General features: G+C 47.0%; 1 protein-coding gene across 1 annotated transcript in view; it reads right to left on the bottom strand.

The window, feature by feature from the left end:
- Positions 1-704: 704 nt before the first annotated feature.
- LOC137675295 (tetraspanin-15-like) overlaps positions 705-25,572 on the bottom strand; it is a 39,582-nt gene continuing 14,714 nt past the window's right edge. Inside the window, exons 3-8 of the mRNA XM_068421302.1 lie at positions 21,494-21,568; positions 18,465-18,560; positions 13,062-13,175; positions 9,855-9,908; positions 9,163-9,279; positions 705-986 (exon numbers count right to left, since the gene is read on the bottom strand). Coding sequence (XP_068277403.1) covers positions 705-986; positions 9,163-9,279; positions 9,855-9,908; positions 13,062-13,175; positions 18,465-18,560; positions 21,494-21,568 — 738 coding nt within the window. The remainder of the gene's footprint in view (positions 987-9,162; positions 9,280-9,854; positions 9,909-13,061; positions 13,176-18,464; positions 18,561-21,493; positions 21,569-25,572) is intronic.

Raw genomic sequence — 25,572 nt, 5'->3', positions numbered from 1 at the left:
CTTACCTGGTCATTCTAGGTTAGTTTCCAGCAGAGAGGAGCTACCACCATCCCCAGAGGCAGCACGTTGCCACAATAAAGCCATCTTCATTTTTAAATTGCTGGGCTCTCCTTTTCCTTGCCCGGGGATAAAAACTGAAGCCACAGTTCATGGGGAAGAGCTGGAAACCTTCAGAAATGGGTGTTTTCCTCCTATGCAAGCCTTGTCCAAACATCCATCTCGCTCCAGGAGGTGCAAGTTGTGTCTCCAAGGGGATTTTATTCCTGGAAAAGCCCTTTGGAAAGGCTCTGCTCTGTTTTTTCCTTAAGCTGTGTCTTTCTGGGGCTTGGGCACATCTGGGGATCTACCATAAAGCCACTATTTTTCAGGAGACGAGACTAAATATAACTATAAAGATACCCCAAAGTGCCACAACGACGGTGCCACTTCCCTCCCCGACGGCCAGACTGGCGTGAAGCAACTTCGCAAAACGCAACAAAAGTCACATTTATTGTGTAAAAAAAACCCCAAAAACCCACTAGGGAGATGTACAAATGCTTCAAAATACCAAGGTAGAAAAGGGGCCCCGGGGAGCTCACGTGCCTGCACAGTGCATTGCATTTTTTTAATAACCTTCCACTGGTTCTTTACAGTTTCCCCCAAAGTATCTCCTGAACCTGAGAAGATAAATCACATTATTTCCACCTTCAGCATCCGCCGCCTCCCTAAGAGCTTTGCTCCAAGCTGCCTTTCAGTCCTCCACCTTCCCACGCTTTGCTGTGGCAGACGGCGCCTTCATCTTCCTCCTCGTCCTCCTCCTCCTCAGCGTTGACAGGAATGTAGCCCCCTTCCCTGGGCAAGCACCAGCACCAGCCCGCGCCGCTCAGATCCACCGCCCCGAAGCTGAAATCCCGCCTCTCCAGGATCCTGAAGTCAACGGTGTCCAGCTTGGAGTAGATCTCGTTGAGTTTTTGCCAATACAGCCAAGCCATCACGAGGCCACTCACCTGCAAAATACAAGTGGTAAGGCCACTACAGTCACGCAAACCCTTCCTGAAGGTCTTCTCATGCAAGGGGTGCTGTCACCCGAACTTTCAAACCTGGCCACAAGACAAGAGAGGACAATACCCAGTAAAATATTCTGCTAAAGCAACAGACTCGTTGCTAAATTAACTAATGGCCACGTCCACCTCATGACGTCCCACATCAGCCCTGACAGCAGGATGCGGATTAGCTGGACGTCACCGCGAGCATTGCAAAGAGAGAGGCAGAGGTCCAGGCTCTTGCTAAAATTAAGATATTAGAAACATAGAATCACAGAATGGTTTTGGTTGGAAAGGACCTTTAAGCTCATCGAGTCCAACCGTTACCCCAGCACTGCCAAGGCCACCACTAACCCATGTCCCTCAGCACCACATCTACACGGCTTCTAAATCCCCCCAGGGACGGGGACTCCGCCACTGCCCTGGGCAGCCTGTGCCAGCGCTTGACAACCCTTTCCATGGAGAAATTGTCCCTGATCTCCAGTCTAAACCTCCCCTGGGGCAACTTGAGGCTGTTTCCTCTTGTCCCATCACTTGTTACCTGGGAGAAGAGACTAACACCCACCTCGCTACACCCTCCTTTCAGGCAGTTGTAGAGAGCGAGAAGGTCTCCCCTCAGCCTCCTTTTCTCCAGGCTAAACCCCCCCAGGTCCCTCAGCCGCTCCTCACAAGCTCTCCAGACCCTTCTTGTGCTCCAGACCCTTCACCAGCTCCATTGCCCTTCTCTGGACTCACTCCAGCTATTTGCAGACCAGCCGCTGATGAGGGGCACGGTGGCAATCAGAGCATTTTCAACACAAGCTGCATATTTTCTACTAACCCTTTACCCACCTCAACTACTGATCCTTAGAAATAAAGTTTCCTATAAGCCCCAGATGCTTCAGGATATTGCAGGGGTTGGCACCGGGATACAAACCGTGTGGCTTTATGGATATTTTCAATGCACGAGATGGGATGGAGAAGGACGAGACCATCTCGAGCCTTGCGGCTTTTCCTCTCATTTTTGAGGCTCGTAGTTAACGTGCTTTTCTGCATAATTATTCATTGCAACAAAGAGTCAATAAATAAATAACCCAGTTGCACCTGTACCATCCATCAGCTGGAATGCCCTACGCTATTGCGACACCGTTTTTGGAGATGAAAAATGTTATTAATCATTTCTCTGGGTCCTAATTGATCCGTTAAATAGGCTGGAAAGCGGGAACATAAAGAGAAAGATAAATGGGGATAAGAGCAAAGGGTTAATAACGCATCTTAAATTAGGGACCATTTCATCCCGTAGTGGAAAGGGAAAAGGGTTTGCGCAGAGAAGGCTGCAGAAAATGGAGGCAAAAACTCCACAGGGAAAAAGCAAATCAGACAAGTGTCACCCAGCGAGCCAAAAGCAAGCAGGCAAACACAAACATCACCAGGGTTTATCAATTTGCCTTTCAGAGACGGAGAAATACCCCGCCGTCCGCACGAGCAGCTCGCGCCTTGCACAGAAGCCGCCCCCAAACAGGTCAATATTTAATTTTTCCCTCCCAAATCCACCTGGAGGTGGATCCCAAGGGGACACCCGGAGCGATGGCTCTTCCTTCAAGAAGTGGAAGACCACGTCCTTGGAGATGCTCTCCCAACACAGAGAGTCCTTCCTCAAAGTCCTCAGTCGGAGCTCGCCCCATTCCCACTTCCCTAATGGCACCCACTGATCCCCAAAGAGCATCCTGCTTATTTGACGTTCCACCTAATTACTGATAACAGGATTAATCACCGAAAGAACAGACGAGGTGCCGGAGGCTGCTGCGTGATCACGGCTGGCAGGGCTTTCCCGATTTGTAGTGAAGTCGGAGTCGGCCTCTTCTCCCAGGCAACCAGCGATAGGACAAGAGGACACAGCCTCAAGCTTGGCCAGGGGAGGGTCAGGTTGGACATTAGGAAGCATTTCTTCTCAGCAAGGGTCATTAGCCATTGGAAGGGGCTGCCCAGGAAGGTGGTGGAGTCACCATCTCTGGAGGGGTTGAAGAAAAGACTGGACGTGGCGCTTAGTGCCCTGGTCTAGTTGACATGGTGGTGTCAGGGCAATGGTTGGACTCGATGAGCCCAGAGGGCTCTTCCAACCTCATTGATTCTGTGATTCTGTGATTCTGTAATTACGGAAATGCTGGATTCGTTGGATTCAGACGTTGTATTCAGATGTTGGATTCAGACACTGGAAGGAAAACTGAAGTCTGGAAACATCTCAGCATCTCCTTTTGTGATCCAAATGGCCTGAAATCAGGTTCTCTTACAGGCCCGGTAACTTTTGTGTGTGTATCTGTGTAGCTCCCCACTGCCCTCAAAATATTCATTGTTGTGCTGCATATTGTATTTCCACCTCTGCAGGCGACTCCTTCCCAAATACGCTACAAAATTATTTTAGCCTGCGCACGGAGACAGCGTTCGTCCCGGACTCAACCTGCGTGAGACGCATTCGCTCCCCGAGAACACGTACAGGACCAAAACTGGGTTGTGCGACCTCGCGGTCACCTGGGATGGAGCTTGCTTTTGATGGAGGAGAAAAAATAATGGAACCAAAGACTTTGTCATGGAAATTCCAGCCGGGGTCCTGCCTTCCTATCCCATATCTGTCCCTCTTTCGTCCCCAAAAGCTGCAGAAACCTCGAGGCAGGGATGCAGGAGGCCAAGGGTGGTTGGACAATGCTCAGAGATGGCTGCTCCGCTTCTCCGTGAACTGCAGGGAGAGCCCAGAGCGATCTCTCCCATGCGGATATGGATAATAAGATTGTGCTAATCCATATTCAACAGCAGAGCCTTTAAGGGTTTCAAAAGTTTTAAAATAATATTTAAATGTATGTCAAGCTTTAGCATGATTTACTTCTATGAGCTTGTCATCACCAGGCGGATTAAAATCCCACTGCTGGTACAGTGAAAGGACCAAGCAAACAAAACTCTTTGAAATGACACATTTTAAGGCAAGCATGTCATTTTTTTTCCTCCCTAAACCAAAGAGTAATTCCAAAAAGATTTGTATTTACAATAAATTGAATGCAAATGCATCCAATTCTATAAAACCAGCCAAGTTCAGGGACATCACTCCTGCTCCTCTCCTCCCGACGGCGATGCGACGTCCGAGGTACCGCAGGATGCGGCATCCCTGTTAAACTGGGGAATAAAATCACCCCAAGTCCTCAATCAGCAGCCTGCATCCCACCGCCTTCGCTCTCCTCTGAGTTATGAACCGACTTCCATTCCAGCTCGCCTCTAAATATCCGCTTGCACTTAATGAAACCAGAAAAAGCTGTCAGGAATATAGATGCGTTCAATATCTCCGGCACCGAGGGCACCGTGTTTTCCAGAAGTAAAGAGACTTCTAACGTGAGTGTTGATTTTATTGCACTGCAATATGAAGGAAGGCGTTATCGCAGAGGAGCATGTTAGCAAAATGGATCAAATATGAGGCTAAAAAAAATTAAAAAGCTGCTTTTCTCCCTGAATTTCCCCCCTCCGTGATGGTAATCACCAACGAGCGAGGGGAGAACGGCTTGGGAGTTACTGCTTGCGGGTTATTTAAAGTTAGAAAATTGCCTGTTCTTCCTGGCTGGCGTTCAGAAACCACCGCTGCCTTGGGACATCTCTAGTCTGCTGCTTTCTGAGCTTTTTGCTGAGGGATTTAAGTGCACAGGGTTTGCACAGGGGTACACAATCATCGAGTAGCGGCTCTTAGACTATTCAAGAGCAGTCCCAGAATCACAGAATCACAGAATCCCAGAATCAATGAGGTTGGAAGAGCCCTCTGGGATCATCGAGTCCAACCATGGCCCTGACACCACCCTGTCAACTAGACCAGGGCACTAAGTGCCATGGCCAGGCTTTTCTTAAACACCTCCAGAGATGGTGACTCCACCACCTCCCTGGGCAGCCCCTTCCAATGGCTAATGACCCTTCCTGAGAAGAAATGCTTCCTAATGTCCAACCTGAACCTCCCCTGGCCAAGCTTGAGGCTGTGTCCTCTTGTCCTATCGCTGGTTGCCTGGGAGAAGAGGCCAACTCCCACTCCACTACAACCTCCCTTCAGGTAGTTGTAGACTGCACTAAGGTCACCTCTGAGCCTCCTCTTCTCCAGGCTCAACACCCCCAGCTCCTTCAGCCGTTCCTCGGAGGTCAGACCCTCCAGACCCTTCACCACCTTGGTCGCCCTCCTCTGCATAAAATAAATCCAAAGACTATTGAGGGAATCAACAAAGCATCCAGACTCACTGGGAAGTCACAATATGAGATATATTTATATATATATTTATTTATATATATATATAAAATTTTTGGAATGATATTGCAATATCATATATACATATTGCGATTTGCATGGATAATGCCATTTGTAATTTGGTGGCACCCAAACTCAGGGATCCCCTGCGGTGACAGCTACGGAGAAAACCACCCTGCAGATGACATTATTTGAGAATTCCTGCCTTGCTGCAAGAAAACCCTTTTCCACGCAAACATCACCGGCTGCTCCGCAGGCGCGTGCCCAACTCCGGAGGTCTTTGCCCATTTGGGCGACTGTAAAGCTGGATCCTGCTACCCAGAAGAGTTGAATCGTTTCAAGCTTTCCCAGAGCTAATCAAGTAAAAGGCAAGCATTTATCTTTTATTGGCTTTTCCTTCCATAAATTGATATTTATAGACCGGGCTCTCGTAGAGGTCATGGACTGTAGATGGAAAAATCCTTTTTATTCCCCTTTTCTACTACATTAAGCACGCATCAGCCGCCTGAGAATATACCGCCTTCCAGCCCCCGGAGCAACTAAGGTATTAAAAGGCAAACAAAATACAAATTAATCTTGCAAAGAAAAAAGGGAACTTTGGCAAGACAAAGCCCTTTACCCAAGGAAACATTTAACATTACTCTCACCAAGAGATGAAGATGCCAACCTGCAAAATGCCCATTGCGAGTCTAATGCTGCGGTTCTGAGGACTGAAATAGTTGATCTTCTGGATTTATACACTTAGGAGGGAACGTCTACCTCTACACTGATGCCCTATAACTCTGTAGCTGCTCCCAACACAGAGCTTTGGAGATTGATGAAATAGCAAAGTGAAACAGAGGTAGCAATAACCTACTGCAGAGTCGATAGGTATTAACCCTTGGCAATGACCTTTTGGAGATTTTTCTCTTTTTAATTGGACTTGTGCCACTTTCTGCTTCTTTAGGGTGGAGAAAAAGGGCTTGAAGAGCTTTTTTATGCACTTTTTTCTACCTTATTACAGCTGCTATGTCTTCACCTTGCTAAGGAGGATGAAATACCACCAGAAAACAGCCCCTGCAAAGACTTGGGAGTGAAAAAGTTGGAGATGCTTTTCCCGAGGTCGATATAAAAGCTGCTGAAAGAGCACCTGGGCACGGCAAAGAGCCATGCACGAGGTTAGTTGGCTTCTTTTAACTGCAAACGCATCCTATGCACACCGTAAACTCCTCGGATAATCTTGCTAGAGGCAGGGAAGGCAGGGGTGCAGGCAGTATAAAACAAATTCTTATGCTTTGCTGCACCTGCTGAAAGATCTGGGGTTGCTTCATAATTAAACACAACGAGTACGAGGCCACAAAGTGAATTTGCCGTTGACTGCCAGCGACTAAATTAAAACGTCTTTTCTGAGAGCGATATGAAATGCATCACAGTTTGGCCCCGGTCTGCAGCTTGGCTGAGAAGAAGGGCAAGGAGACAGGATTGTTACTGGAGAGTGAAACAAGGGGGGGGAAAAAAGAGAATTAAAGGTACTCTGCAAAGGCAGAAAAATAATTGAGTTGCTGCATTTATGCTTCGCTCTGAATGAAGACAGACAAATGAACACAACCACTTCCCCACTCCTAAAATGGGATTTTTTTGCCCATTGCTTGATGGCTTGCTTAAAAAAGACAGAGACATTCATAATTTAAGAGTGCTTATAAAATTACAAACTCCCTCTGCCTTACACCAGCCAGCAGAGAGGCTGGCTGCTGCACGGTGACATACCCGGGCAGGATTTTTCCCTCCTTGTTCAATGAGTTCAACACCCAACAGGACCCAGCAGATTTACAGCTTTCCCTGAACCCCATTAGACAGACGCCCACACGCATGAGAAAGCAAAGCCAAGCAGCCCACCCTGTGCCCTCAGCCTCTCACACAGATATTTGGGGAAAAGCAGAGAAATTCAATAACTTCCTGCATGATGGAAAGCCAAAATTTGATGGTTTCCCACATCTGAGCATGATGGAAAGCCAACACTGAGAGCAGCAATCACCCGCTCGCCGTGGGCGCTCGACATCAGCCACAACTTTTCTCGGGCCCTTCTTTCTTCACCAGAAGAGCTGGTTGCTTACCCCAAATCCAAGCACAAACCTTGGGCACTCGGATGATGAACATCAGCCAAGCTCCAATCCCCAACCTGTGAGCCCTTGAGCTGCTCGCCATCATGGACGAGGCTGAGGTTTGATCCTGAGGAAGAACAACACTTTGAGGAAAATTGGGTAAAACTCAAAGCTGGACTCGGGACGTGGATTATCTCAACCTTCTCCCCAGCATCCTGCAAGTTTTCCACCAAGGTGGTGTGCAGCTCCATGGAGAGGCACATGTCCTGGGCGGGACATGAGAAATACGCCAAGGCCAAAGATGGGACAGGTCAATACGTTTGCTCAAGGCACTCTCATCTCCCCATGTTGACGGCACCAACACTTTCCCTCTCGTATCAGCAATTCAGGGACAATATTCTCACCCCAGATTTCTGCTGGCAGCTGCTGGGGATGAAGCTGTTTCTGATCTGACAGCTCCTGGCAACACAGATGGCCATTTGTAACTTAATTCCCTCCAAAACTTGACAGAATCAAATCCGATTTATATTTAAAACCTGGAAATCGTGAGCAGATGGGAAGAACGAGGTTCTTCATCTGAAGAGCATTTAACGGCACGCCAGAAAAATCACAACGCTTGCTCAAAAAGCACTTGATATTCATCAAGGCTCAGCAATCCTTATTGTCATCTCTGGTTTTTCTCCCCATCTTTCCCAATTAAGAGCATCATGTTGGCAGGTTAATGGGTAACGCAACAGGCGGCTCCTGTAATGGGCTCTTGACATCCTGCGAGGCAGATGGAAGCGGTCACCTCTGTTACGGCACTTTCTCACCCCATTTCTGTGCCCGTTACATTTCCTGGTGGTAGCACAGCAATAAGTCTATTGCTCATCTGCATGCTTTGGAGAAAGCACTTCCAAAACGTGAAGGATCACAGCTAGGATTGGGCACAAACTGCTCCCCCGTCTCGGTTTGTCATCTGGACCATCTGAGAGCTCAAGAAGAAAGTCCACCCTTTTCAAAATTAGCTCAACTCACCCCGTATTTCCCCAACAGCTTCTGCTTTATTCAACCAACCACTATTCTACCTTTCACTGCAAGCAGAAACACATAAAAAAATTAGAATAATTTCATTCCTATTTAGATAAAACCCCATATCTGGAAAGCATCACCAAATACCTCCAGCGGCAAACCCAACGTTACATGCAATGAGATAAAAAGAAAGCTCTCATTTGTGAGCCTCCAAAGGAATCCACAAAAGGATCAAATCAACCCTAAACCACCAAAGTTTTGTCAAAAATAATTCTGGAAAGATCTGAGATATTCCCCTCCTCGCTGACACAGTGCCAACAGCGTTGCAAAGGGGTAGCCCCAGCTGCGACCCAAAATTTCTCTCCGTATCGAGCCTCTGTGATGGAGAGCTTAATTACCTGTGCTGGCAAGTTGCTTGTATCCTTAGACATCATTAATGGGAAATGGATTTCATGAGGCATAGCAAATCCTGCTAAATTTATGATTATGGTTTCCTTTGGTTAATATTTATGCTCTATTTGAAGAGAGCTGTAAAAATAAATCTAAAAGGATTCGCTGTGCATGCCTTGCTTTGAGATGCTATTACTTAATCAATAATTACATTTCAGGAGTGCGTTATGAGACAGCCAGCACCGCAGTCGTAACTGTTAAGGATGCTCTAGAATGAGCTGTGGTGTTTCCCATCCAACACACAGAGCTCAAATGTAAATGGAGGGGAAAAAAAATAACTAAAAACCAATTATTTTTCTCCTCCAGCACAGCGAAAGAAGCCGAGGGGATGCCAACCGGATCCGCCACGTACCTGTAGAAGCAGCAGGGAGCAAACGATGCCCAAAGTGATCTCAAAGTTGTCTTTGAGCCAGAACCCAACGGCGTGGATGCAGCCTCGCACGTGGATGACGTTAAGCAGCTCCAGGCGCTGGAAGCAGAGGGAAGAGGAGCGTCGCGGTGTTCATTGAGATGTTGGGTTTGGCAGGAGATGTTATTTCTTGCGTTTGCTCCTTCTTGCAAGCCAAAGGAGTGGCATGAGAAGTGTTTGGGAATTGATTTCTTGGGTTGGACCTTTCCCTGTTTTTTCTTGCCAAAAAAACATCCCTGGGAGCTACGGACCATGTGCACGGAGATACTGCAGCTCTCTGCCGCGATACAGCCCTGCAGCCACCCCCAAAGGCCTCCAAATGAGCTTCTTTCCTACCACCAAGCCTCAAAACACAACCCAGGAGCAGCACTTCTCGAGCTGATCCAAGAAAGAGCTCGTTGCTCTCAGAAAGGCCAGGTCAAAGCTTGCAGGGATTACCCACACGTGTCATGAGTCTGCCCATGCTCTGCAATCCTGGGATGCCAGGGAAAAGCAATAAAAATAAATTTATATACAGCTGCAGTAACAGCCAGCCTTGGTGGGGAAGAGCTTACCTGCAGATAACCCCTTTGTTTGAGGGGGTTTGGGGAAGGAGAAGCAAATCTCATACATACGAAGGAAAAAGCCAACGTTACCTCTTTATCGAGCGTCCTGTACCCACACAGGGTGTTAATGACTTCTCCAGGGACCTGCAAACAGAGGATTGGTGAACAGACTTAGCTCGCAGGAAGCCAAAGGGGAAATACAAGAAATAAGAATAAAATATAAGAAACAAAAGAGCTCACCCAGTTGCTTCGAACATTCAGCATAGCACAAGGCAAGCAGCTACCCTCAAACCTTGCGTCGCTACCGCGGGCTCCTTTTTGCCCAAATGCAATGCTGGAACCATGCATGTTAGCAATAAGTTGTTGGGGTTTTTAATTTCTTTTTTTAAACCACTTTTCTCTCTGGTTTCTGCCGTTTCGGAGGATGCTCAGGTCCCCCCCAGCGCTTTCCTGGTGATTTGAGCCCTCACACAAGCATTCAGCAAAGCAGCTCTTTCAAAACTTGCCCTTCATTTTCTCCTTGTTTAATTCCAGCCACCTTTTCTAACACCTTCAGTCGTGTCTCTCCTTCATAATAAAGAGAATTTCACAAGGATTAAATGTATTGAGGTCTCCAAAAATCAAGGAGGAATTTCCCCAAAGTCTCCCAGCGCTTTGAGGAGAAACGTAAGGATTTTAGACATCCCCAAGGCTTAGGTCTTTGTTGGCCAAGAAAAACGTTTCAAGAGCTACGTCTGAGAGAAATCCCAGCCAAACGCTGCTATTCAGGACCTTTTATAAAACAAAATCAAACCTAATTCCTCTGCCAGGATGGAAAAGCAGGACATTTGGGGTTACAAACCTGATTCTTGCTCATCCCAAGAAAAGCAAAGCCAGAGAGTAGCTCCGGCACATCCTGAGCTACTTGGGTACTTTGCATCTCTCGGGACTGATCTTCTGATGGGTTTTTTTTGGCTTGTTTCATGGATCAAACAGCAGCTTCCATAATACCGTGTATTTCTAAAGGGGCCTGGTGCCCATAAAATAATAACGTGCTGAAATTATTAAGCTTTCAGGAAGATGGGTTTGACAACCAGTAAAAGCTCCTGGACAACAAAACAAAAACATCCCATGCTTCGGAAGCACCGAGATGAAAAAGAGAAATGGGCACATCTAGGTGTAAATTATGCTTTCCTGCGAGATACAGCATAAAAGAACTGTGCACCTCCAGAGAGACGCCAGCCATAAAGCTGCAGCTTTTTCCTCCTGTAATTGGCAGGGAAATTATTCCAGCGCTACCCAACCAAAGAGCTTCTGTACCTGCCACATCACTCACAGCGCTATCAAAAATCCCGTCTCACACCACTTCAAGACCTTATTTACAAACTGGGCATAGTTAAGGAGACTAATTAGTCCCTGGGCATATGAAAGAGTTGCAGGGAAATCTGGAGATCAGCAGCAAAACACCCATCAGGGTCGATGAGAGAGATCTCATCCAGGGTTGGGACCATGATGCCTTCAGCATCAGGGGAGTTTGAAATGCTCTGAAGGTAAATGCTGTTGCCTACAGTGGTATAAAGGAACCTGGACATGACCGAGGATCTGCCTATTTGGTTTACATTGAAAAAATAAACCACTTTTCTTGACAGCTTTCAGCTGTCCTTGCTTTTCAGACTCGCTTTCGTGGATATCACAGGACCTTTGCTGATGAATCACTGTTGCTTTCTATGGGGCTCCTCGTTCAAATGCATCTGGCTACAAATTCACCACCACTTTTCTTCCTTCTTGCATTAAATAACCAAAGGTTTCTCAATTGTCTCCCCAAGAACGGGTTTCATTTCTCATGATGGAGATTTAGATGCATTTGTTGAGGTCTTGCTTCCCATAAAACTACTCCATCTGTCAGAACCACATTCACGGGCTTTAATTCTTGAAAAAAATATAGAGGATTAAGCGTGGACTTTCCCTCCCAGGGGCTGGCTGCTCCGGTCCTTCACTAGAGCATCCTCCAGACCCAGCTCATGGCAACGGAAAGCCAAAAAGTTGCCTTATTTCTTACCCTACTATATTAATCATCTGTGATTTCTTTTATCTCCAATACTGATGCACAGAGGCCTTTTGTTTGCCAAATTGTCACCCAAAACCGTGGGGAGTGTAAAAAAATACTGAAAAACACACTTGACTCTCTCCAACACATCCTCGCTCGTAACACAAAAGGACAACACATGAATTTCTAATTCCATCTTCAGGAGCTTTAAGATTCTTAATCAACGCCCTGATTAGAGCTGACAATTATTTTTGCAGCTGATTTGCATGTCAGACTTCCACGGATAATTAAGACACCTCAGATTTCCCTCTTTTTCCATTAAAAATCCAACACCACCACTAGATTGATGACATATTTTCCTTGTGCAATTCATAAAGCCTGGGGCACGGCCAGGTTTCAGAGGCAACACTGACACTCCCGAGGAGGTTTTGCTACCAGAATTATGCTTAGCAAATCCCTTTCAGCAGTGTTTATAGCATTTCTGGCCACAGCAACCAGGGATATTCGCATTTTTTTTCCCCTGCCTCGGCCCAGCTCCTGGCATTTTCCCCACAGCGTGTGTTAGATTGATTGCAACGATGTGCACAGTTGTATTAAACAAGACGGTGTCAGAGCACTTAGCTTCGTCTCAGCAGAAAAACACTTGATGGTGGGGGGGATGTCTTGATTTTCAGCTCTGAAAATCAGCACAGAAGACCCTAATGGCTCTGCAAATCCACTCCCTGCTTCTCCATCTCTGTTCATCCCAACTCACAGCGCGTCGGAAATGCAGCGTTGCAAGGACAGTTTTCACAAGACTTTTTTTTTATTCCATTGCACAAGCGTGGAATAAATACGAGGAACGGCTGAGGGAGCTGGGGGTGTTTAGCCTGGAGAAGAGGAGGCTCAGAGGTGACCTTAGTGCAGTCTACAACTACCTGAAGGGAGGTTGGAGCGGGGTGGGAGTCGGCCTCTTCTCCCAGGCAACCAGCGATAGGACAAGAGGACACAGCCTCAAGCTTGGCCAGGGGAGGTTCAGGTTGGCCATTAGGAAGCATTTCTTCTCAGCAAGGGTCATTAGCCATTGGAAGGGGCTGCCCAGGGAGGTGGGGGAGTCACCATCTCTGGAGGGGTTTAAGAAAAGTCTGGCCATGGCACTTAGTGCCATGGTCTAGTTGCCATGGTGGTGTCAGGGCAATGGTTGGACTCGATGAGCCCAGAGGGCTCTTCCAACCTCATTGATTCTGTGATTCTGTGAAATAAAGGCACTTGCTGTGCCTTGGCTGCCATACCTTCCTGATACAGCACGTGTAGGGCACCCCGCACGCCAGCGGCCCGCTGCCGTTGCAGGAGTGGTACTGGTTAACCTCCCAGTCTCGGTACTCATCGCTGCCGCAGCAAGAAAACTAAAAAAAAAAAAAAAAAGGAAAAAAGGAGAGGATGAGACGTGCAGCTGAATAAACCTCGACATCTCCAGCCCACTGACACATCTCCCCTCCAGCCTGGCCCTGCATCTCCAACACTGCTCTGCAACACCAGCATTAAGAACCCCAATTATTTTCTGCTTTCCAGGACCCTAAATACAAAGTTAAAGACACCATCTAAAAAAACAAAAGTGGGTGCTTAACCCCATTAACCCCATTTCAGAGGTGTGCAGCAGTTATAGATGGGTACACACGTGTATTGGAGGCATCCTTGCTTTCATGAGCCCTGGAAAGATCAGGTTCATTCATGCTTCACTGATTTAATTACAGGTGACTAATCCATCCTATTCCCGGGGCACGCAGGAGAGACGGCTCTTTCAGCGTCTTGAATGAATGTATTTCTTGGCTCTCGAAGGCAGCTCGCCTTGTTGGTGCCATTCGACAAAATGCTAATAAGGCTCCGCAGTCTAACAGAGATTTCTCTTCCCGTCAAGTTAAATTAGAGATCAAATGCTACAGCTACAAAGGAAAAAAGCTGCTTTTTTCTTCTGTTCGCACAATGGGGAAAAAAAAAATAAGTTTAATAGAAGTCATTTTCTGTTCTCCGCAGAATAGAAGTGGGCTTATTATATACCGAGTCATCCCTACGCTTGGTAAACAAGCTTGAATCTTTACATTTTTCCCCTGGAAAGAAAAGCCTGAAGTGGGCAGGAGAGGTGTGTGTGCTTGATAAGACAGAAATAAACAAGGTTTTCCTCTTTTCTTTGAGCACCACGCTCTTCTAGAAGCTGTTCTTGGGAGAGGTTTAACCCTGCGAGCATCTGCTCCTCCTCCTGCTGATGGGTTTTTAAATCCTGGAGGTATTTAAAAGATGAGTAGATGGGGTGCTTAGGGATATTGTTTAGTGGTTGACTTGGTAGTGTTAGGTTAAGGGTTGGACTCGATGATCTTAAAGGTCCTTTCCGACCAAAACGATTCTGTGGGTTGGTGGCAATACTTGGCCAATGGGAGTAGGAAAAGCCATCAGCTCTTGGGGTCTTCGTGGTCTCCTCCCATGCCAAAAATAGGCAGATATGGCCAGGAGCACCCAACCCACAGATTTACAATTATTTTCCAACTTCCTACCTTTAATTCCTTGATTGCTTTTAATCCTACCCATATCAGTGAGGAAGACCAGCTTGCAAAAGTTGCCTGGAAAGAGGGGGAGAAAAACACCTAAAGGGACATTGGCTCTTGTTACCCCTTTGGTATCCCCATGCTGCAAAGAAGTTTTTTCCATTTGCTTTTATAACCATGCAAATATTAGTACAAAATCCTTATAACGAGGCTTACTAGCTGCTGGGAAGCCTCACTGGGGTTTTTTCTCTGCAAAGAGAGATTTAGCCCAAACTACTGTTGTGCCTGGATTGATTTCTCATAAGCTGAGAGAGAATTTGGTGTGGGTTTTACTTTCATCACAGAATCAGTCAGGTTGGAAGAGCCCTCTGGGATCATCGAGTCCAACCATGGCCCTGACACCACCATGGCAACTAGACCAGGGCACTAAGTGCCATGTCCAGGCTTTTCTTAAACCCCTCCAGAGATGGTGACTCCACCACCTCCCTGGGCAGCCCATTCCAGGAGCTCAGAGATGCAAAAAAACCAGAGAGCCCATGGAAAGAGCCTCGCAGGTTGCACTTGAGGAGCTCTCCGTGTCAAGGACCGCCGCCCGCGAGACGCGGGCTCATTATAGCTAAAACCATCGCCCTCGAAGCAATAGGCTCGAACGAGCCGTGCTGCTGAAAACTGCCTTTAATCTCCCCAAGAAAAAAGGAGGAGGTCTGCAAGCACAACCCCCTCATCCCTCTGAGCCTTACTTTGAGTTTGGAGCCAGTCAGGTTTGAGCAAGAACCGCAGCGCCGGCAGCTCTTTGAAATTCAAATCCTGTGCTCAGCCAAGCGGTTTGAGCTCTCCTCTTCCACCTGTACTCAGCAAACCATTAAAAAAAGATAAAGCGAGGAATGGTGGAGAGCTGCAGTTAGTGACTTGGGGCAAACCTGGGCTTTTGAGTCATCGTGGTCTCCAGCCTCGTGTCCAAGGGCTGCAAAGGGCAGCAGTTCAGCAAAAATGAGTGATAAAAACATATAAGTATTATTTTCTTTAGGGTAATTTATTTCAATATCTACTTGATCGCAGGCAGCAAGACTGAGTAGGTGTCAACAGGTAAAACCATGTTATTTTCACCATCACCCTGCTGATGTAAAATATTACACTTCAGACCATAATTACTTGTTATTTTTACTGTACGATACTGGTTTAAGGGTGGGTAGGCAGTTGGCTCTAGTTCAAAGCATCACTTGAGAGAGGGTTTAAGCACAACTCAAATCCTAAGGAGCGTAGTGTGGGTTTGCCTGACCTAAATAATAATAAATAAATAATAGTGTGCCAGCTAACCTCTGTATAGACGGGGTTTTTAATAAGGAAAAGGGCAAGAATAACCGCGAAATGATGATAACAGGCTGCTCTGAGCTTGTATTTTATCAAAAAAAGCAGATCTGGGTGCAATCCTTCCAGACTGCCTGCAAGTTTTCATCCTCCCAAAGCGAATTGGGCTGCTCAGGTCCTGTAAAACCAATTTCCCTTCTCTTAAAAGCAGTTATTCCTCTGCATTGCTTCTCCCCGGTCCTACCCTCAGGATGGAGCAACTCTGCATTTCAGTCGCTGACGTTGCTGCTGTTCCTGGTTTGGAAATGGTACGCTAATATAAAAGCTCACAGCAATGAGCTACACGTTCTTGCAAAGCTCCTTCTCTCACTACAAGATAAAATGTGCAGATGTTAAAGATTTATCAGCAACACTCCGTGGTCACAACTCTTAGTACAGAGAGTTTGAGATGAAGATCTCCCCCTGAAAACTTGTTATTAAAAGTCAAATGAAGAAGTAGACGGGAAAAATGTTGTAAAAATGGGGTGAGATTATATGATAAGCGCTTGGTCCTCACTTGTTTGGAGCTACCAGAAACTTTCCCGCAAATACATCTGCTTTATCTGGAGATTTGTGGTCTAACCTCCTTGCCAAGGCTCGTTGAAGAGGGCTCCAACATGTACTTTCCAACTGCTTGCGGCAGCATCCATTTATCATTCATAAAGAGAGGTTTGAATTACAGCATCCTCGCAGAGAGGTTGGAGCAAAGCTTGAAAAAGATTCAGGTCTTTCTCAGAATCAGACCTTCCGAGGGCTTATTAGTGCGCTCAGCTTGGTAACGATGACTCCAAGAGTCAAAAACAGGTATTTAAGCCAAGAGAGGGGAGCGTGCAGGGCACCACCGGCCTTAAATTCCAGCTACATCAAAGAAGAAGGAGCTTCACAGTCTCCTTTTCTTCAAAGCGATAAGATTCACATATTTATGATGCTTCAACCCATAATGAACAGAAAGAAATCGGGCTGAGGTGAGAACAAAGTTTATCTGAAAGCAGCTTTGCCGGCAAAGCCTGGCTCTGCTCTCCAAAACCAACCCAGGAGACATAACACCACTGTGATTTCTCTCCTAGATCTCAAGTTTTTGTTTTTTTTCCACCTTTTTTTTCATTCACCAAATGCTTCAAGCCAAGTGCTTCCCTCCCACAATAACACAAATAACGGGTAAACCAAATATCCTCATTCAAAACACCAGTAAACCTACATCCCTCAGATTCCCAGGAACGGTTTCTCACCAGTCCTGGAAAAAACAAATGATATGTTAGAGGCAACCAAGCTTGTCCAAACTTGCCACACGCTTAACAGCGGGGATAATATCTACAAATCCTGACTTTATTTGGCTTTTCAGTGTACTTGGGGGGATCACAGAATCAATGAGGTTGGAAGACCCCTCTGGGATCATCAAGTCCAACCATTGCCCTGACACCACCATGGCAACTAGACCAGGGCACTAAGTGCCATGTCCAGGCTTTTCTTAAACCCCTCCAGAGATGGTGACTCCACCACCTCCCTGGGCAGCCCCTTCCAATGGCTAATGACCCTTGCTGAGAAGAAATGCTTCCTAATGGCCAACCTGAACCTCCCCTGGCCAAGCTTGAGGCTGTGTCCTGTTGTCCTGTCGCTGGTTGCCTGGGAGAAGAGGCCGACTCCCACCCCACTACAACCTCCCTCCAGGTAGTTGTAGACTGCACTAAGGTCACCTCTGAGCCTCCTCTTCTCCAGGCTAAACACCCCCAGCTCCCTCAGCCGTTCCTCGGAGGTCAGACCCTCCAGACCCTTCCCCAGCTTGGTCGCCCTCCTCTGGACTCGTTCCATCACTGCTTTGTTGAAAAGTGGCTACCTTGGGTTTTGAGAGACAAAAGGGAAACACATCTAGGCGGGGCTCAATGGCAGGAATTAGGAAGGCAAGTTAATATTTATTTTAATATTTAGTGCCTCAAACAAACTACGTGGTGCATAAAATACAAGGCAAGAGCAATGGCGTACCAAAAGTTTGGTTAAAAAAAATATAAGATTTGCAAGGATGGTTTTATTGACCTGTGGGTTGGCTCAAGGATGGGGGATGGATCCTGCCAGCTCCTGGCAGGCTCTAAGCATTAGGTATGAGACAGAATATGCAACCGCACACCTAAAACAATTAAAGCAGACTCTGCCAAACCCCAATATTGGACTGGAGCTCTTGTCAGTCCCAAGAGCAGCTTGCCCCTGGTGCTGCCCATGGAGAGGCTGGACATGACACACCTTATCTGCAATTCTCCCGTTGAGTCAGGGCTTGGCCAGCTACTGATGACACCTCAAGTAGAGACATACCTAAGGCGGCCTGTCTAAGGGTCATTGCAGCCCTGAAGCAGCTTTAGCACATGTGATTTTATTCCTCCATCTCTCTCTATGCAGGTTGGGGTACCTATCAAAAAGATTTCAGGCGTTAGGCACCGGTTTCCCATCAAGATTGGGAAATATAAATATCCTGGTATGGTCCATGCCGTGGTGTAACGCATAAGATGCTCTTTGCAGTGAACACAGATGGAAAAAACTATTCTATGGTTCTATGATTCTAAGAATAACTCAACCAAAAACATCAGCGGGGTGGGCTTGGAGAGCAGCACAACGCAAAACTGCGCAAGAAGAGCAAAGCAAACCAAGAAAGATCAAGATATTCAAGATAGATCAAGCCAGGAACCCTAGGGATGGGAATAAACTCTAAAACTACAGAGAAAATTAATGCTTCTGCTTCAATGAGGCACAGAGTTAATCACTCTTTGAAAAACTTCACCACCAGACCTCCCTGATGCCACCCTCCCTCCAAAACCGAACCTTTTCTTGTACAAAATCCAAGATGTTCTTGAAGTCAAGGTCATCGTAATAGTGTCTGATGCCCTCTTGGATGTTGGAGTGGAAAACTACATTCATCTGGGGACAGAAAAAAACAAAAACATGGTTCACACATGGAAAAGGCACTGGGAAAATTCTGCAGAACATGAACATTTTGTCATAGCAAGAGTTGCCAGCTGTTACCGGAGTTAGAATTTAACCCACATGCTGGCACGAGCCTGTTTCTTGGGGCAAAATTCATCATTTTTGAGCTCTTGGGGTTAGCAGCATCATTTTTGAGCTCTCAGGGTTAGCAGCATCCCACAGCACCTCTCCGTTTCCCACACGTGCAAGCAGACCCATACACCTTTACCCACCCTATTTTTCCTGTTACATTTAATTATTAAGGTGACTTCTTCGAAAGCTCCCTCAAACTCTCCAATCCCATTGACCAACAGGATTTTAACCACTGGCAAGGGGGGTTCTGCTGCTTTAGGAGGGGCTGGAGGAGGTGAAATGGATGGTGACAGCCAACACCGCCGGCTGCACGGGGATTTATCGGTGAGATGAGCTCCGTGTAGGAGCAGAGACCTCATCAGAGCCCTCAATCACTCCTAATCCCAACGAATCATTCCGCAATTCAGTCGTGCCCTGGAAAGGGAACGGTGCAGCCGGGCTGGGGCTCTCCCCGCTGTTCCTTCAGCCGGATCTCCGAGGACGCTTTGACACATCAAGCGCTTCACATTAAACACTAATTGAATCGAAAATGTATTTTACAGATGCCTGGGAAGCTTATTAGCGAGCTGGGAGCTGAGGCTCGAAATGTCCTACGCAAAGCCCGGCGCTGGTTTGTCATTTGACTCCCGACAAACCACCGAGCAGAAATATTAATGAAGGAAAAAGGAACTTTTTTCTGAGTTAGAAGCAGGGGGAAAGTGGTGGTGGTGGTGGTGGGGAGAAAACATTGTTTTTCATAATTCACTCTGACATGAAAATTAGAGGTTGAGCAAACTGGGAACAGGGAGAAGAAGGTGATAAAAAGAGAAATGAAGGCACGTCAGAGCAGGAAACAAAGCGTGCCGACAGCGAGGGATCAGGCAAGGGGATCTGAAAAAAACCTGTAAGAAATTGCTCACAGGGAAGTTTAATAAAACGTGAATTCCCAGTTTGCCCACCGCTAAGACCAACACAACGGGCAACACCCAGGTTTTACCGTTTTCTGCTTGTTTTCCCCCAGATAGGCTCACCCCACGATCCCATCGCCTTCTGAGAAGATGCCAGCCCGGAGGCAGCCTCTGTAATTAAATCTTGATTTTAAGGTGGGAGATAAATATCGCAGGGTTAAATCATTAAGTTCTGGTTATGAGACCTCTCCACTCCCTCCCCTTCAAGGACGCCCAACCCATTATCTCTGATAATCTCCAAAACCCATTTGCATATCAACAGAGCCCATTTCAATGCTCAGTAGCTTCGAGGCCACTAAATTCATTCCTCGTCGCTGCTTATTGAATATCAAATCCAATTAAATATGTTTTTAACAAATTTAATAAACAACCATTGTTCCAAATGCAGATTTGTGCCTCGGAAAGATTTTAGGTCAAGCGGATTCATCGCTTGTCGGATCTCTCTTTTCTCTCTCCCTCATTGTTTGATTTTTAATTAGGTTTTTATATTGCCCGTTAAATTTAAATTAAGGGACAATTTAGGCACTAATGGTTTCTACTCAATCCAAGAGTTCAATCATGAGGCTGCAATCCCCTCTCCTGATGGTACCAGTGTTTCCCTGTTGCATCCCTGCAGTGCAGGATGGTGCTGAGCACCATTACTGAGGCTCAAAGGTGGAGCAAAGCAGAGGATTTCATGCTGAATTTCCCCGAAGTACAGCCTCTATGTGGCAGCACACATTGATTTTCTATATGTGGGAAGGACTCAAGCAATCGGATTTTCCTTGGAGAAGCACATCTCTCCAGCGGTGCACTGCGTTTTTCAGGGATCAGAGGGTTTCAGGGAGCTCTGGGAGGGTGCTGGATGGAGTTGCCTGCAGCATCCAAAAGGCAATGTCCTCCCCCGTTGCCTCCCTTTAACTTTGGGGCTCACCGAGCACATAACTCCCAACCTCAACCTGTCTTTGGGGCTCACCAACCACATAACTCCCAACCCCAACCTGTCTTTGGGGCTCACCAACCACATAACTCATACCCAGTCTGTCTTTGGGGCTCATCAAGCACATAACTCCCAACCCCAACCTGTCTTTGGGGCTCACCAAGCACATAACTCCCAACCCCAACCTGTCTTTGGGGCTCATCAAGCACATAACTCATACCCAGCCTGTCTTTGGGGCTCATCAAGCACATAACTCTCAACCCCAACCTGTCTTTGGGGCTCACCAAACACATAACTCATACCCAGCCTGTCTTTGGGGCTCATCAAGCACATCACTCTCAACCTTGATGGGTTTGAAAGCATCAAGCTGTTTGTGCAAAGAGGAATCGATTTTTAGAGCCCATAAGTAGGTATTTCAGATGTTGTTCTCCTGTCCTGTGCATTCATTGAGCCAGCAGCGATTGAGATTAGCTATTTAATTGTTTGATCGATAGCAAGGGTAAGATGAAATTGAAAATGGCAGGGTTTCTTCAGCAGAAGGCGGGCGGCCAGAAAGGACATCCGCTGGAAGCATTTACCATCTCGCCAGCTCAGCTATAACTCAAATCTGTCCTTGCAAATGCAAGCCAGCAGTTAACGTAATTGAGGCGAGGAGCTTAACGACTCCTCAAGAAAAGAAAAAAAAAACCAACAGGTTTTTGGCTGAGAGTCTGCAGAGGGAGCTGCGGCTGCAGCGGGGGCTCTGGGTGGTGCTGGAGATCCATGGCAGCTCTGGAGCACGATGGGCAGCCCCAGAAGAGCAAGAGCAATGAAAACCTTTCATTTTCATGGTGTACGCTAACAGATACTCGAGGATTTTCCTCCCCGATGACACATGGGGCTGCAGTTTGTTGCCGTGCAACATCCAAAGGCCTCTTGATTGCACCCACCTTGTTTTCAAAGATGATTTCGATGAGTATCAGCAGCAGCTCCGTAAGGAAGATCACCAGAAGGACCCAGAAGAACTGGAAAGAGAAAGAGAAGGATTAGCCCTGCTCCAAATCAGGTTGTGTTATCTGTCAGTGGTTAACCAGAACAAGGGAGACCTGGAAACTCTTAGAAAGCAGATCATTTCATTAGGAGCTCCCCAGGGAGCTGCAAATCTCTTCCAAAGATCTTGGTCCTAACAGGGAAAGCAGTTTGCTCCCTTGCAGAAAGTGTGGTAGGAAGGAAGGAAGGATTGAAAAAAGAAACCACATGCAATCTGAATGGCCCAATTCTGCACAGGGAAACAGGTAACATGGATGTGGTGGGAGCAAATGTTATCTCTGGGTAGATACAGTGTGCAGCATCCCTCTGTGATGGGACGCTGGCGCTTGGTTGAACACCAAGTTTCCAAGCTGAGCATCCAACAGAGGATCATCCATCCCGCAGAGTATGGGCAATAACTCATGTCTCTGCCAGAACTGATTGTGGCAACAAATTTAGGCTGGAAATCAACATCCTGATGGAGCAAACGACTTAAACTAGAAGGTCTGATGTTCTCGTAGTCCACAGCCATCAGTCTCCTCATGCTCTGGTCCCTATCCAAGAGGTCCTGTTGGGCATCGCATCCGACTTTGCAGAGGACGGAGAGCAAAGCTCTGCTCAGCTCACACTTGTCTCCCCAAGGCTGCCTCCATCAGCGACGTTGGAGACTCGCCAGCAAAAGGAAGGTGGAAAGTTGCCATGGTAACCAGCTAAAAATCCAAAAGCAAGTTAAAAAAAAAAGCGGAGGGAGAAGTAATTTATTACCACGATATTAACTTTGACCATTGGTTTATTAGAACAGCCTGTTTACAGAGGCAGGTAGCGCAGGGACCTGCGTGCCCAGAAATTATTCCCCAAGCTCGGCCAAACCAAAGCGCCGACGCAGCAAAACACCACTTCATGCCCCAAACCGTCGAGGTTTTTAATTAACCACCCACCAATGAGTTTTGCACTGTGGTTATTTGCTAAGAGCCAGCTAGTGCGGCCCCACTGGAGGAGCAGCACTGCTTTCATCACCAGCTAAATCAGCTCATAACGGGCCAGATATAATTAGGCAAGGAATCCCATAATTAAGGAAGACAATTAACCAAGCACCTGTTATCTCGTAGGCAGAGATGATATGCAAAACGCCTCACGCATCTACAACGATATAAAATAGGGTCGCTTGGGGAGGAAGCCCAAGGCGGCGCAGTTCATGGTTTTACCAAGCTGGGCTTCTCTAGACCTTGCAATGCTGCAGCAAAAAAGAGAAATTCAGTTTTGGAAATATTTTTCGTCTTTAACCTTAGTTAAAACCCAAGAAAAAAAAAAAAGGAGTGCTTTGTCCTCTGTTTACTGGGAAAAAGTGCAAACTCTTACCAATCCCACCGTGAGCAGAGACAAAAGACTGTGGCTTCAAAGTCCAAGTAGGGACCACCGATGTGTTCACGGTCACAGAATCGCAGAATCAATGAGGTTGGAAGAGCCCTCTGGGATCATCGAGTCCAACCATTGCCCTGACACCGCCATGGCAACTAGACCATGGCACTAAGGGCCATGTCCAGCCTTGCCTTAAACCCCTCCAGAGATGGTGACTCCACCACCTCCCTGGGCAGCCCCTTCCAATGTCTGATGACCCTTGCTGAGAAGAAATGCTTCCTAATGTCCAACCTCAATGTCAGAGCAGTGCACCAAGAAACGCCTACAAATCAGCAGGCCACAGCACGCAGAGCCTTTCTTCTTGCCAAACAGATGGGAGGCTCTTCTGAAAGCACCAACCCTGCAGCTCTTCCCAGAAATCAAGAATTTTAACCCAAGAGACCCCTTGTGCAGGTTGCTCGATGGTTTTTCTGCTCTTTCTAGTCCTTTGGCCATTGCACACCACGCATGGGTTTTGTCCCCCCCATCTATTTCCTTTTTTTGGTCTCAATTTCTGCTGTACAGCTTGTGTCAAGTCAAGATATAAAAGGCAAGGTTTAGGCAACACAACTCAGCCTGCTCTGTGTGTATTGAAATCAAGGCTAATATTTAATATCCGGGTTTGATATCTGATTTATAAACAAAGGCGGGCGCGTCGTGCAGAAGTCCATGGGATGCCGGCTGTACCTGGCTATTAGAAAAATTATCACTGAATGTGGCTTTCAAATGCTCCATCAGGTGAGGTTCAAGGGGTAGCAAAACCCACCGTTTCCAAGAGAGTGAGCCCAAAAAAGAGCTTCGCTTATGGTCATTATAAATGGGGGGGGGAAAAGTGCCAGCGTTAATTGGGAAGAAAAACATTGCAGATGCTGATTGTGATTCCTTGCAAGAAGGAAAATGCAAACCTGGGAAGTCACATAGGTGATGCCCAGCTCCCCCTGGACACCCCGTAATACGTAACCTCGCCTTCAGAGAGCCCACAATTTCCCTTATAATTTAGAGAGGATTTGCAAGAAAAGCAAGTGCAAACCCAATCTCCAGCACAAGCCTTCCAAGGCAAGAAAAGAGTTTGGATCTATTAATATATCAAAGCGGCTACAGGTCGTCGAGGGATGGAAAATCTGAATTTCCCATGCCCGAGGTGAAAAGAAACTCGTGCAATTTAATTTCTCTTCTTATAAAGCACGAGTCTCCCCGGTTTTGCACGCACAGGAGCTCACAGGATGGAACCTATGATGACCTCCGAGGAACGGCTGAGGGAGCTGGGGGTGTTTAGCCTGGAGAAGAGGAGGCTCAGAGGTGACCTTAGTGCAGTCTACAACTACCTGAAGGGAGGTTGGAGCGCAGTGGGAGTTGGCCTCTTCTCCCGGGCAACCAGCGATAGGACAAGAGGACACAGCCTCAAGCTTCACCAGGGGAGGGTCAGGTTGGACATTAGGAAGCATTTCTTCTCAGCAAGGGTCATTAGCCATTGGAAGGGGCTGCCCAGGGAGGTGGTGGAGTCACCATCTCTGGAGGGGTTTAAGAAAAGCCTGGACATGGCACTTAGTGCCCTGGTCTAGTTGCCATGGTGGTGTCAGGGCAATGGTTGGACTCGATGATCCCAGAGGGCTCTTCCCACCTCATTGATTCTGTGATTCTGTGGTGGAGGTAGGGCTGGTACCTGGGACATGAGGATGGACCGCGCTGCATGGCCAGGGCTCTCAGGTTGTTTATTTTCAAGGCTGCTGGCCCTTTTGGGATGAAAACAGGCTGCTTGGTTATTTAGCTCACAAAGCATAAAGGAAATGTGTATTTTGACTCGAGGCTTGGTAAATGCATGCGTAAAACCCAGATTTATTAGCCCCAGCCTGTGTGGATGGGTAGGAGGGGCGAGTTGAATGCCCCCTAAATAAAATAACATGGTTTGCACGGATAAAATAGCATCCTGGGCGGAGAGGGTTATTGCTGCCTGGCTAAAACAGAAGATGCTCTACAAAGTCTCTTCATCTGGGCTTTGTTGTCCTCGTTTAATCTGTGTAGGAGACATTCCTGACAGATTTTAGGTGTGTTTTTTTTTCCTTCAAAGCAACTATGAAAGCTGTTTCTAAATGGGAATAAACAATTACTTAGATTTTCAGAGGAAGGGCTGCACGCAAACGTCTTTCAGAAGAAAAGTAAACCCTTAGAAAGGGCCACTCTGCGTGGGAGAAAGCTCTAACATGTCGTTAGGAAGAAAAGGTTCTTTAAAAGCATTACTTAAAAGTTTCAGTTTGGGGACAAAAACAACCAGATTCGTGTTTCTGTGCTCACATGAAGTGGGGGACTCGTCCGTGGCTGGTCTCGAGGAAGGCAGAGGAGGCGGCAGGTGCTTGGTGAGGGGACGGGGGATGATTTAGTGGCCTCCCAGGTAGAGTGAAAGATTTATTTATCGCACACCTCTGCGTTGGGTGCGTTTCACATGGCTGCACGTTCGATCTGTTCCCGTTTATCCAGAGGGAACGACTGGTTCCCTCTCCAGATGTGCAAAAATACAGTGAAACCTGAGGACTGCCATCACACAGAATCAATGAGGTTGGAAGAGCCCTCTGGGCTCCTCGAGTCCAACCATTGCCCTGACACC

The sequence above is a fragment of the Nyctibius grandis genome, chromosome 33 (genome assembly GCF_013368605.1).
Source record: "Nyctibius grandis isolate bNycGra1 chromosome 33, bNycGra1.pri, whole genome shotgun sequence".
Lineage (NCBI taxonomy): Eukaryota > Metazoa > Chordata > Aves > Nyctibiiformes > Nyctibiidae > Nyctibius > Nyctibius grandis.
The sequence above is the reverse complement of the archived record's forward strand: the minus strand, read 5'-3'. Positions and strand labels throughout refer to the sequence as shown.